Consider the following 14,550-nt stretch of genomic DNA (forward strand, 5'->3'; position numbering starts at 1 on the left):
AGAGGTTCAAACAGGCAGGTTGGCTCAGGCTTGCTAAGTAACTGGCAAACACTCTGGCACTGGAGAGACGTCCTCTGCCTCCTTAAATACAGATCTCCTGATGAGCAGATGAGCGACAGGTGGTTGCAATCAGCTCTGGCTCCAGGAGATCTAGTACGCCCTCTGGTGGAGAAAGTGGACAGACCTCCAGATCCCAACATCCAGACTCATTTACGGAATAATTAGAAGAATTGCTGTTTTTTTAGAGGTACCCAGAGTGTCTTTGGAGCCAAGAAACCAGACCTTTATGATGGGAGATGAAGTGAGGATCAGGTGTTCAGCCAGTGGCTATCCTCCACCTCGTCTAGTCTGGACCCACAACGACATGTTTATTACTGCATCCAACAGGTATATTCTGTTTTTATTTTTATTTTCTATCCCAATATTATAAGTAAGGCATTGCTTTTATATAATTAGTGTTGTCTAAACTGTTAAGAAGTGGTTCTTTAGGTGTTTTGCATGTTCACTTATAATACATTATAATCATATGTCTTTCTCCCATTGTATTTTATCTACATTGTTGCCTATATACAGCGTCCTTACTCATGCACTTACCTCTGCAGGTGTCAGAATGTTTGACACTTATCCATGAATACATCTTCTGCTGCTTATCTGTCTGGGTAAAAGGCTGCTGGTGTTTATCTCCAGCAGTTTATCTCCAGCCAGACTGACTTACATGGGGCGTAAGTCAGGCTGGTAAGGCTCAATGCTCTTCTTCGGAAAACAGACAGGACCAATCATCACACATCACCAAAAATGCAACAGTCCCTTTCAGTAACCATAAAAATCAAGATTGCATCTGCAGTGGATGTTTTATTGATGCCCAGAGATTTTCTTTTTAAAAACTGATCACATCTGTAGATATCTGATCTGTTCTTAATTGTCTCTGCTGACTCTGTTAGTCCAGCCTTTGAAATTGGGATCTAGTGGCTCTTTTTTAGACTAATATGAGGTTTAAATGGTGTAAGTTAGTCTAGCTGACCAGCCTGCTGGTCACCAGTCCATTGCAAGGCTCCATTTATCCAGTGCTTGCTAAATGCCATCTTAAGTGATTCTTTTTAAAAAAGAATAACTAAAATAAGGTTGTTTTTTCCACTCATGTTGCCAACAGCACATCTGTGGTATGCTTTAACTATACCAATCTCTGTATTAGTAAGCGACTAAAACTAAACATGGGAGAATCCATCAAACTGTCTCTGTTGTAGATCTCTCTTTGATATTAGACTATTTGTATTAATCACATTGTCTGCATGCAAAAGGTTTAACACACTCTAAACCTTGTGGATTTAGGGGGTAAGTTTAGGTCAGTTTAGGTAATTTGGAGAATGTAAATGAATGTGGAACATAGTGAGAATCAAATGAAGAAAAACGAATCTTTCTTTTGTAAAACACACATCTACTCAATTAGTTATCATTTTGGTGTTTGAAATACATTGACCAAAGGGTTAGTAATATTTAATATTATCAGCTAAATGTATACACGGTTCAGAAGATATATTTAATATGAATTTAGCAAGTTAAGACAAGAAGCATTTTTAATAAGGCTGGGAAATTATTTGCATATAATAGCAGTTTAACAAAATACAATTGGTAAATAACAGAAGAACTCAGTTTATATAACATTACATCAGCAAGAGTAAGACATTATGTGCTGCAAGTCCATGCATGCCAGTAGAAATTTCCCCGCAATAGTAATAATAAAGTTTTGCAACAATAACCTCTTGAATTTTTAAGGTAATAATAAATAATGAAACCCTGCATTAAGACATCTACATTTTTTGTGTTTAGGGCAAAAAAAATTAAATAAATTTTTACAATGCTAATTTAGATTTTTTGTTAAGAACAAACAAAAAAATGTTCAGCCGTACTTTTTAATTAGCAGAAATGAACTCCTAAAATAAAAATAAAAAATGGTCGGGCATGACATCATGAGCTGTGTGCAGTTGTAGCATCTGTTAAAGTAGAGAACAATTGTAACTTTTTATGTTTTGTGAATAAAACTTAATAGATCAGTCTAGGTAACAACAGTTAACTGTTGTCAATGTGAAAAGTGAAAAAAAAGTATTTAAAAGTAAAGGGTTCTTATTAGTCCCGCAAATCTTCTCTGTCATATTTAAATGATAAAACATTTTTTATTTTGTATCTGATTATTAGATACAGGATGACTCCTGATGGAACCCTGGTAATAAGAAACACAAAGGAGAAGGATGGAGGAGTGTATGGCTGCTTGGCCAGTAATAGTGCTGGTACTGACACAATGACCTCCATCCTCACCTATTTTGGTGAGTGTTCAAATCATTCGGCTAAATACTTTTATGGTCCTGATTTTTTTGTGCCTGATTATTTTAAACTTCCTTGTTTCCTAGAATTTCCTGTGGTAAGAGCAACATTTAGAGAAGTTCTCAGTAACATTGGAGAAACCACAGTGTTGTCCTGTTCAGCATCTGGAATCCCTAAGCCTGAGATCTGGTGGTATAAAGGTAACCGTTAAAACGCTTAAGGAATGTATTTTGATGTTTGATGGTGACCAAAAATATTTAATTTTCAGAAGTAACTTCAATTATATTCAGAAAAACATATTCTTACTAATTACTCTTATATATTCTTATATTTTAAACTCCATTTTTGAAAGCTGAACCAGTGTACTTGTATTTGCTCTAGGTAATGTGCAGCTACATTCCTCCTCTCTATTTGAGGTGGATAAGTTAGGAGGAACACTGACCATAAAGCAAACGCAGTTAGGGGATGCGGGAGACTACTCTTGTGTGGCTGTCAGTGCGGCTGGCTCATCCTCACTGAAGATAAATCTTGATGTTGGAGGTAAGTCACAATTGTGTAAACAAAATGACAAATAAATCTGCCTAAGTCTAAGTATTGGTGAATATTAGAAAGTCATCTGGTTTGATATCCACTCCTTATTCTGTGCATTTAGAAAGAGCTTCTTTAGATATTTTTATTTCCATTTTCTGCACCAAAAGCTGTTATTTGTTTGTGTTACCCCTTTAAGTATTCACTTTAACATTTGATAGCAAGATTGCATGACGTATGGACAAGGAATGCACATTTTTTCTTGGTTTACAGAGTCCACTAAATGTTTTTTTTTAAATGTGCACATTTAACTAGAAAGGCAGATTCTGGTGCTGTAAATAGATATTCTAGTGTCTGAGTGAATAACTCGCTGCAAAAAATATTTGTTTTTGGAGCAGCAGTTTTTTTAAAGGTGACATTCTCACAGGCTTTATACCACCGGTTCCCAGAATAAAAGCCAGGCTCCCACATGGTGATTTACATACATTTTTGTCTGGAAATTAAATTAAGCTTAAAGGTATAGTACAGGATGTTTTGTTCTGGGTGTATCATCGAAATAATTGGTCCTCCTAATTGTCATTTTAGTGATATGTTTACATAAGGGCGTCCTACCTGCTTGTCCCCCTTTCCACTTAATGGTAATGAGTCTGAGATAATGAAAAAATTGCAAATCTAATTTTGAAAGTAAGCTTTAATGAGCGATGCAAACAGCAATTTTAAACTTGTGCACACTCTCCCACACATTTAATATGTTCCCTTTCGGGAGCGGGTACAGGTTTGTGCATGTATATTTTTTGTGTGCAAAGGAAGTGAAGAGGGCGGGTCTTTTCAAAAATTTGCGAATATCCTCCACTATACCTTTAACATTTTTCAAATGAAAAATACTATAATACAAAGGAAGTCAGAACCTGATTACAAAAGAATAAAGAGCAAATAATTTTTTTAGACAAAAGAGAAATTGAATAACAACATAAGTCTTAAAATTATTAGAGACCATGTTAAACAAATATAATAAAAATAAAACATAAAGTATGAACATAAACAGAACCAGCAGAAAACCCAAAACAGAAGACAAACAATTCCAACAATGACAGTAGCCTACTATTAGTGAGATCCTTATGAATATAATTTTAACCTTGCGATTTAAAACAGTGTTTCTTGAGAAAATCTTTTGACTTGATTGATCGTTTCTTTCCATAATCTTGTGACTGTGAATTTATTGGTATGCTATGTGTTAATATTATAATTTTGGGTGGAATAGGTTTGTGTTTTTCCTGCCTGATGGTCATCTTCCATGGCTGAGATCAGCTGCTGGCTATTAAACACTTTCAAATAAATAAACTGTTTACATGCAATTTTTTTTCCCTCATTATGATCATTGCTTATTTTAATCCTGACCATCCCAGCTACACCAAAGTTCACTCTTGAGCCATCAAACATGGCAGTGGACATTGGCTCCAACGTGACTTTGTCCTGTGAAGCACATGGGTATCCTGAGCCCCAGGTGACATGGAGGAGAGAGGATGGTTCCTCTTTGTTCAACCGGCCGCAAGCACATAGCACTGTGTCACAAAAAAATGGGGACCTACAGATAAATAGTGAGTCTTTTAAAACAGTGATGAATATGTAAAACTAAAACAGATTTTTCAGTTTGTTTTTTCTTGTTTTTCTGCCAGATCTATGGATCGAAGATGAGGCGGAGTATATCTGTGAGGCCAAAAATCGCTTTGGTAGGATCCAGACCAAGGCTAACATCACTGTGACTGGACTTGGTAAGATGTCTGGATCATCATGCTGTGATTGTAGGTGTGTCTTAACAGAGTGTATTTTAACTCTAAGATGCCATGTATTATATGCAGTGTTTGGCCTCAGAAAAAGGGATATGTATGAATACGTGATGACTAGCAGCACTTAAAGTTTGATGCATTTAAATACTTTTCTCTTTCTGGTTGGATATTGTTTTTGTCATAAACTTTTCACATCCTTCTAAATGCTCTGGATGCCTTTATTTTGGTTTCAGGATATTAATTTCTATTAGCACATTTTAACATGCCTTTGTCTCTTTAAAGCCTCTGTGTAAAAGTTATGCTGCGTTCACACCAAACGCAGCAGGAGCAGCAAAAACCTGTCTGCTGCTTCATTTTTGATGCTTGTACAAGTTTAGTTCTGACGCGCGGCTGAAGCAGCTTTGCTGATCTGGCTGCATAGTCGGAAAGAGGTTTCAGCCTTTTAAGTTAATTTAGGCGTTAATAAACTGTTTCAGAGGAGTGATCATAGTGACCTGTATCATTAGCGATGTGTCTGTCTTGCTGACAGCTCCCAGATCAGCTTGTCTGATTGGTTGATGTGGCGCGTCGAGCAATTAAATTTTTCCATCTCGAGCAGCTGCTGCGTTTGCGGCACGTTGCATGTGTCAGATACTCAAACGCTCCAGATGCTATGCTTCAGCTGCTCAGATGCACTGCGCCTGCTGCTCAAAATGCGCTGCGGGACATTTTGCTGCGCCTTGACGTGCGTCAACCCTTGACTTTGCATGTAAACTAGCTGTTTCTGCTGCTCCTGCTGCGTTTGGTGTGAACACAGCTTACTCTCGTCTAGTGCTGTGTTAAATTAATAAAAAATCAATGAGACCCACACTAGCATGTATTTACCTGCTACTGTCATAAACGGGACAGATGGACCTAGTATTCAAGGCGAGTCAGACAGTGGGGAGTTTAAAATTGTTCAATGAACCAGGTCAGAGAAACAGCCAGGAACCAGACAGTCCCGAGATCCAGGAGTCCGTAGCCCGACCAGGGGTTCCGATTCAAGCAGGAACAGACAGATCCAGGGTTCCAGGAATCCTCAGAGCGTTCAGGCAGGTTCAGAGTTCCAAAGAGTCCACCAGCGAGCTCAGACAGACAAGCTCAGATGGCGACAAGCAGGCTCAGTGTTTGAGGGACACAGACAAGACATGGTACCGGAATTACTGCAGAACTTTAAAGTGGTCTCCACCTTAGAGCCAGGCTTATGGGCATTAAAACTGACCTCCCCCGCGTTCCGGCCCAAAAACCCTGAGGGCTCCACGGAGAAGGACCAGAACCTGTGCTCCCCTCGCACGCTGAGCCAAAACCATGAGGGCTCAGTGGAGAAGACCATTAGGAAATGCTAGGCAGTTGTCTAGGGCCCCCAGTTCCTTTGAATTGCAAACTCTGTTTACATGTATAGTTAATACAACTATTCATTATTTGTGCACATTAATAATTTTTTTAATAAAGATCCTTTCACTAAAATGCCATCAAACGGTGCAAAGAGCAGTGTTGCCAACTTAGAGCTTTTGTTGCTATATTTAGCCACTTTTCAGACCCCTCTTGCTCTTTTATTTCCAAAAAAGCACCTAGTGCCAAATCTAGAGACTTTTTTCTGCTCCTGGAGAGTTTGGCAGCAACATATAAAAGCAGCGAACTCTGCTCTCCAGAGCGAGTAGATTTGTAACCCGGCCTCCTGCTCTCCTCTATCTTGTCTGTTGTCATGATTCATGCAGCTATTATTTCATCCAAATGAAAAATGGAGAACAGAGAAGCAGATCATGCTTTGTCTGCAGTGAAAAAAAGGACTGGTTTATTTAATTTTGCCGTCGCATTTTTTTAAAAACAGGAAGAAGCAATCAACTAAGTGAGCTTAGTGCTTGGAAAAAAGCTTTCATTCCTTTTGAGACAGCATGAAAAGTCAGCAGAATACAAAACAGAGAGAGAAAAACAACAAGAAAAGGGACAAGAAGAGAGGGACAAAACCTAGAACAAATAATGTATGTCTATCAAAATTTTGTATCAGTGTAATGGGTCTGTTTTATGTGTCGTGTTCTCAACTGAAAGGGCCCCCTGCCTGTTTTTGCCTATGGCCCCAAATTTCCTAAATTCGCCCCTTGTGCCGATGCAGACTCTCATTTTCTTTCAGTTATTTCTTCTGTTTATTTTTTATAAATCTTTTTTATCAAGCAATTAGAACGATCTGCAGTTGTCTTATAATACTCCTCCACTGACAAATCCTATTCATATACAGGTAAAAATCCTAAGACTAACAAGTTTGTCCTCTTTCAGCATCTGTAATCAAAGAAGACGAGGCAACGTAATTAATAATAATAATTGAACTTCATCAATGGCGTAACGACACAACAATAGGCCCATAAGTAACATTATCTGGGTGGGCCCCATATGAAGTACAACTGAGCCACAGGAAAGCTTTCATTTGTGATGTCATTAAACATTGTTGTGCATTAATGAAAGCAACATATGCAAAACAATATATTCATCATATGCTAATAAAAAGCTAAACTAGTAACACACTACCCCTTTAAGAGTATTTTTAATGTGTGCTTTCTCTTTTTTTTTTTTTAGGTTCTTGCTCAGGTCTTGTTTAAAAGGTTTCTTTCTTGCCTAATAGCATCATTTCATTACAGCTTTTAACAGTAGCCAGACCGTGTGTCTGTTTATTTAAGTAAGTTTATATATATTTATGTATGTTAGATCTCAAACATGTCGATCCAAAAATGTATGCCTGCCCTGAAACTATTAAATTGATTTTCTTCTGAAAAAATTAGCCATAAGTTGTTATATATTCTCTCTTTGCTGGGGTACCTGCATTGTATCTTTCAGTCTGTTTATGTGTTTTGACCCTTTTCCCCAGGCAAGTAAGATTTAACGTGTTTCCATGCATGTTTAGGGACACATGTGCCTTGTTAACCACTATTAGTTCCTCTGCAGTGGAAATACATTGAGTTCTTAAATGTGGGCCAAAGGTTAGAAAGTGCAATCACACCCAGATGACATAAACAAGCCCTGCTAAATCCCCTTTTCCCTGCTGGTTAAACTAACTCATGGGATATGAACATTAATTTAGCAGAGCAAGAGCAGATGTTTTATTTGCATGCATTGTCTCCAATAAATACATATCCCACTCCTGTGGATCTTTTTTTTATGGCACAGTGTTGAAGCTAGTCAAAAAATGCATTATAGGATTGGGGTGTATACCAAGTGCCAAAAATGTTATATTTTTAAAAATCAGACTTAAGTTAATGACGTGTTAAATTATACAGGGATAAAATTTAGCCAGAGACCAATTATGCCATTTCTATCTTCCCCTTGATATAGGACCAAAACTGTTTTTATATTTCAGTTCAATCCATCTTCTAATACAGATATATTCAAATTCCAATCTAATTCAAACAAAATCCAATAAAAATATATTATATTTTAAATTAAATGTGGGTTAGCAATAAGACAACTATTGAAACCAGAGGATTGTGGCTTAAAATGGATACAGATCCAGCATTTTATTCAAATGTTTTTAGACATTCTGTGTTTTTAACTAAAGCAGGTCTTAGTTTAACTTTTCATGGAAAAAACAAAAGTGAAACATGGTTTTAAATGTTATGCTTTTCATTTAACAGTTAAATGCTTTCTGTCTAAGTTAGGAAAAGGTTCTGTCTGGATTAATGCAGGTTTTTTTTGTAGAAGAGAATAAAAATAGACGGGTTATCTCTGCTGTCATACATGTGAAACCGAGCAAATCTTTCTCTGTCTGTGTTCTTGAAAGATGATAAAGTCTTTTGAAAAACATAGGTAGAATACTGCATCCACATTATTAGGGCCAATACAATTGAGTTTATATATATGACGCCAATCCACAACACACGTCATCTTAAGCTAACCTGCTCCGCATATCCATCTGGAAACCTTCCTTTGAAGTAATTTTGGGAAGGGGTGAAAATACTGGTTAGCTGATTGGCCTATGTTGGTGATAGACGGGCCAAATAAACCAATCAGATCAACGAAGCATATGACGTAACAGAGCGACGACGAAGAGGAGCCAATTGATAGATCGAACTCTTGCCGAAACCAGTCGGGAGAAGAGCAAAAACATCTTTTCCTCTGAGAAAAGCCTCCAGAGCAGTGTTTTGCTCTTCTTTCAGTGAAGAAATACTCTGTAATTCCGATAAAACTTGCTCGATAGCCACGCTAACGCTAGTTTCATCGGCTGAAGCCGCCATGTTCTTTAGACTGACTGCAACTTCTCGTTGCGTCACACCTCAGCCCGCCTCAAAGCCAACGCTGATTGGACGTTCGTTTGGTGAACGGCTCCAAATTTTCTTCAACGGAGAGTCTGCAGACTGATTAGCGAGTGAAACCTTGAAAGCTCGCGAGATCAGGATGGTCTCACGAGGCTAATCTTAAGGCACTTTATAGTCCAACCAGATCATCTAGTCAAATTGATTAAAAGCTTTCTATCTAAGGAAAACCAGTTGATTGCACCGCCTCGTTGACTCGAAGGCAATCCCTCACACTGAGCATGCTTGTAGCGACAGTGGAGAGGAAAAACTCCCTTTTAACAGGAAGAAACCTCCAGCAGAACCAGGCTCAGTGTGAGCGGCTATCTGCAGTAAAATAGCTCTCTCGGAAATCTGTGGCCCATCCTTGTGTTGGTGAGGGAAATACCTGTGCTTTATTTTAACCTGACAGTAGAATATAGCAGTCTTTTTCTTCAAACATTTTTGCTTTTAAACTTTGTATTCGATTTTCCACATTGAATAGAACTGCGATTTGATTTTGATTAAAGAAATTCTTCTAATTTTTTAATGTTTTTTTTCTTTCTCTTTGAAGTTAAACCTGTTATTGCAATGAGTCCACCTGTCATCAGTGTGATTGAGGACCAGCAGCTAACCCTTCCCTGTGTGCTGCTGGCTGGAAATCCGCTGCCAGAGAGGCAATGGCTCCATAACTATGGCCTGGTGGGGACAAAAACAGGAATTGTACAGTTTCTCCGTCTTGCATGAAAACTACTTATGGATTTTTTTTAAATGTTCTCCTCCTGCATTCTTCTAGGTGACCCCAGACCAGTATGTCACTGTGAGGAAGGATGGTAGTCTGCATATTGAAAGAGTTCAGATGGAGGATGGGGGTGATTACACCTGCTTGGCTGAGAACGTTATTGGGGCCACCAACCATACAACCACCGTTTACGTTTACGGTAGAGTCACCAACACACAAACACATATATGACGCAATAAACATTAGAAACAAAGATTATTAGGGATGTTTCTCAAACTGTCTTTTTCCTTATTAACCTTGAGGATCAGGACCTATTGTCCTGCATGTCTCCAGATGTGTTTCTCCTCCAGCACACCTAAATTAGAATATTACTTTCCCACCATTAAGGACTAAAGAGGTCTGTTAATCCTACATTTATTTAAGTCAGGTGTGTGGAGGCAGCAAAACACCTAAAACACACAAGACAGACTGACATAAGGGCTTTGATTGAAGAAAGATAACATAGGCAATTAATGCTAACAAGGGTCTTATTTTTTATTTTGATTATTTAGTCAAAATAATGCCTTTTTTCTTGTCATTTTTTCTGAAGAAAATTTTTTATTTTCTTATATTTTGCAACCTGCCAAGTGCCAACACGAAAACACATCTTAACAGCAAAAGGTTGCAATGGCCTTGTTTGACCATTGGGGGGCTAATGTGTTCAGGTTTATATGTGGGATTTAGGCCAGAAAGTTTAACTTGGATCTCATATGACCTGGAGATTCATACCGCTATATGTGTGTAGCTATTAGGTATATGAAAAGATGGCAGTGTAGAGAAGTTTTTAATATTTAGGTTCAAAAAACTTTTTTCAGATTTATAAAACCGTAAGACACGTGTCACTGCACAATATACCTTCATACGTCCCAATTTGTATGGAATTCAGTGCAGTTGATGGTGATTTTTTTGTCTTTCCCCCCACAAACCATAAATATGTATGCAAACCAATATAAATTCACCAGATTCTGGAGGACTATGGGGGGAATTTTGTTTCATTTTTGCTGTATGCGAAAAACACAATTTGCAAATGAAAAAACAAAAAATGCAATCCATAAATGAAATTAAAGTTAAGTTATAATGCAAAAAGATTTTGTGAATAACTTTTTTTTCCTCAGATTCTTTATTTTTTATTTGTTTTATTATTTGCATTCTTTTCATGTAGCATTTTAGAGACCACATTCTCTTCGCTCCAATCCTAATAAAAATGCTTCCTCTTGACATTCACATTAAACAATACAATGTTTTTGCTATCTTGCGAAGAGAAGTGAAGAGAATTTAATCTGCAAAAGGCTATTTAGAAAGAAACCAATTAATAAAACTCATATTTAGAAAATATGAAATAAGAAAAATGAACCTGAAAACAAGTGTAAAAATGGCAAATCAACTAAAAATAAAATAAGTAAAATTTGTAAAATAAATTTGAATTAAAAAATATATATTTTTTTTTTAAAGCCAGAGAAAACAGCATGGTTTGTCTCAAAATATTTTTTTTATTTAAAACTTTTTTCTCGTAAGTTTTATCACTCGTTTGGTTTTCTTGTTTTCAAATTTCAATTTACAAAATATGTTGTGTTTTTTTCCTTTTACAAAATCAGTCTTTTTTTTATCTTCACTGTTTGTATCAAGTCCAATTGGTGCTGTCTATTTACTGCATTTAGCTAAGTAATTGCTTAATGCTGATGATTTTAACATATAGTAAATCATTAAAGTGATGTGAACATACCTTCCCCCATTTTGTTTTAGGAACACTGTCATCACAAACATCCGTATGATGTACAGTTAATGTTTTGGATGATTGTGGATCTCACACCAAAAAGAAAACCTGCAAGGCAGCCATCATGTACTGCACCTGCTTGAAGTTTACCAATCTTAATCCTTCTAGTTATTTTTATAGTATAAAGGAATCCTGGGTTAAACACTGCCACTACATTTTATGTATCACAAAAAGGAGAACATGGCCTGAAAATACTTTCCATTCATAAAAGCAACTTTAACATTTTACAGATTGTGCGCTTATAGCAGCATGAATGCATACATTTGGAGATTGACTCCTTGCTCCATATTACTATATGATGTGGATCTTTTAAAGACACTTAAAAAAATGCTGGTCTTGAATATTTTATTTATCTATTCTATTATCCACAGTTATCCCTACAATTCAACATGGACCTCAGGTATTTAGCACTATCGAAGGAACACCTACAACTTTGCCATGCCATGCCAGCGGAGAACCAAGTCCTGACATTACTTGGACCAAGGTATGTCTCTGTTATTAAAAAAGGTAAAAGTAAATGTGAAAGAGAACAGTTAAATAAAACATTCTTGAAGTTTGATTCTTTGTATTGGAGGCAAAAAACATGATTACTTTAGTTAATCTGTTATAAGTTTTATGAGAATTGCTGGTAAACCTTTAGTGTAAATGATTAGTTTCTGGTGAAAGACACCATACTGTTGACCCCAGCGGTGGGTAGAGTATCCAAAACTTTTTGCTTCAGTACAAGTAGAAAGTATTCTTCCAAGAAATATCACAAGTAAGCATAAAAAAGCTTATTAAATAGCTACTTAAGTATTGAGTAATTGTTGACTCACATCGTCTCATGTAATCTTGAAAACAGAATGCACAATAAAATAAAAACAAATAACAATAATTAGCAGGATTACAAAATAACACATTTGGAGAGGAAAAAATATTATATCTCAAAATTTCTATTTAGTTAAAAACCAATCTTTATAGAAGGTAAATAAATGATAAATATGGAAGAAAAACAGTCTCATTGGAATCTGCCTTTTTTTTAACAATGAATTTTAAACACTGAATTTTTTTTAGACATTGAATTCCTTACACTCAACTTTTTGCAGGTGAATTTTTTGCAGCTTAATTTTTTGCAGCTGAATTTTTGCAGCTCATTTTTTTTGCAGCTTAATTTTTGCAGCTGATTTCTTTGCAGCTTAATTTTTGCAGCTGAAATTTTTGCAGCTGAATTTTTTTGCAGCTGAATTTTTTGCAGCTGAATTTTTTTGCAGCTGAATTTCTTTCTGGTGAATTTTTACCAGATGAAAATTGAGTGTAAGGAATTCAATGTCTAAAAAAAATTCAGTGTTTAAAATTCGTTGTTAAAAAATTCAGTGTCTAAATGAGACTGTTTTTCTTCCACAGATAAAGAACATCCACCTAAAATATCTACTGTTCACTGCTTTTTCACCTGATCTCAAATAGCTGAAGTTACTCCATTTTTTTTGGTAGAGTAACCAGAAATATACTCAAGTACGTGTAGAGGTAGAGATACTCCAATAAGAATATTACTTTAGTAAAAGTACAGAACAAGTACAACTAATCCTAAAAGTCTTTTTGTTTTATTTTTTACAAAAAGTGACTAAAGTAAATCTATTTACTACCCATCTCTGGTTGAAACTCAAATCTTAAGAGTTTGTCTCTCTGCACTGATAAGCACATTGTTTGTTTGTGAGGATTCCAGCCATAGCCCATAACTTTTTTTTTTTTTATTGCTTCGTATCTACCTTAGTTTTAAAAGAATTGCTGTTGAAGTGAAGGTGGCATCAGATACACATATGAATAAAACAAAACCCTATAAATTAAGAGTTGTGCTACAGATTGATCGGATGTGCTCTCTCTTCTCTCTCTGATTCCTTTGCTGCCGCGCTCTGAAACATCAGTGAAGGCAGTTAAGTCATCTGTGAGCCAGACGGATCGCGCACATAAAGCAATCCTGATGGACGCGCAAGCTTTGCTTTTATTAGCTTTCAGGTTTATTATCTGTCTGAGCAAAACTGTTTGAATAACATCATTTTATATCTAATAGCTGCTGATAAATTAATAAAAAACTGTCGTTCTCTTTGTAACCGATGTTTTGACAAGATGATTTATCGACCAAACATTCTCTTTATTGTGTGATTTATTCCTTTAGGGTGGGGAGCTGCTAAACTTGGGTGGTCCAGCCTTCTCTTTAGATTTAGATGGCGGCCTCCGTATCACTTCACCTTCTGGAAATGAGACTGGAGAGTTTGTCTGCACAGCTACGAACGCAGCAGGATACGCATCCAGGAAGGTGCAGCTCACAGTCTATGGTAACCATTTGATTTTTTAAAGACACATAAAATAACTTCATGTACTGTGATCTACAGGGGTATGTACACCAAATATAATATAGATTTAAGTAACTAAGATTTATTACATATATCCTGTGGTATAGAGGTGCAGCTCTTCTGCTACACTATAACAAATCAGAATAAACAAATTATCAGAATAAAAAGTTTTCATGTAAATATCCCAGTTGGAATATTCTAATCAGGTTTGGCTGATTCGGTAGATTCAGTGGAAGTTAATGCATGCTTGTAAATACTTATCAGGATCAAATTCTTCTGACTGAGGCAGACTAAAGTGGTTGGTAAAATGAAATGTCCTTTTTAATTCCACTTACATATCTTGATTTATGAGTACAGTATGAGGACAGTCTTCTCCTTCTTTCCCATCGACTGACTTGCCACAGGTTTGCCTCCTGTGTCTAAAAGTAGCTAGCAGGGCTTTACCATACAAACAGGAGGAGCGAGGCAAGTGAAATAAGACACTGTTGTTGGACAACATGGGGTAATTTATAAATGTTTTAAATCAGGTTGGGTCTGGATTAGACAGCAGGTGGATCTGGATCCAGACCGCGGTCCAGCTAATCCGTGACCTCTGGCATAGAGCGTTGGAATCCTGAGGTTCTGAATTCAAGCCCCACTCCCACAGACTGCCACTCTGGGTCCCTTATGAGCTAAAGACTCTTAGCCCCACACTGCTCCCTGGGCGCTGCACAATGGCAGCCCACTGCTCCCCAAGGGGATGGGTTAAAGGAAT

The 14,550-nt window shown here is 36.9% G+C and overlaps 1 protein-coding gene across 1 annotated transcript in view; it reads left to right on the plus strand.

Moving 5' to 3' along the window:
• hmcn1 (hemicentin 1) overlaps positions 1-14,550 on the plus strand; it is a 175,905-nt gene that overhangs the window by 53,501 nt on the left and 107,854 nt on the right. The window contains exons 12-21 of the mRNA XM_015376644.1: positions 246-387; positions 2,194-2,321; positions 2,406-2,519; positions 2,701-2,859; positions 4,254-4,445; positions 4,524-4,619; positions 9,486-9,613; positions 9,708-9,852; positions 11,838-11,950; positions 13,619-13,778. Coding sequence (XP_015232130.1) covers positions 246-387; positions 2,194-2,321; positions 2,406-2,519; positions 2,701-2,859; positions 4,254-4,445; positions 4,524-4,619; positions 9,486-9,613; positions 9,708-9,852; positions 11,838-11,950; positions 13,619-13,778 — 1,377 coding nt within the window. The remainder of the gene's footprint in view (positions 1-245; positions 388-2,193; positions 2,322-2,405; positions 2,520-2,700; positions 2,860-4,253; positions 4,446-4,523; positions 4,620-9,485; positions 9,614-9,707; positions 9,853-11,837; positions 11,951-13,618; positions 13,779-14,550) is intronic.

This window comes from Cyprinodon variegatus, unplaced genomic scaffold, assembly GCF_000732505.1.
Source record: "Cyprinodon variegatus isolate N-32 unplaced genomic scaffold, C_variegatus-1.0 Scaffold138, whole genome shotgun sequence".
Lineage (NCBI taxonomy): Eukaryota > Metazoa > Chordata > Actinopteri > Cyprinodontiformes > Cyprinodontidae > Cyprinodon > Cyprinodon variegatus.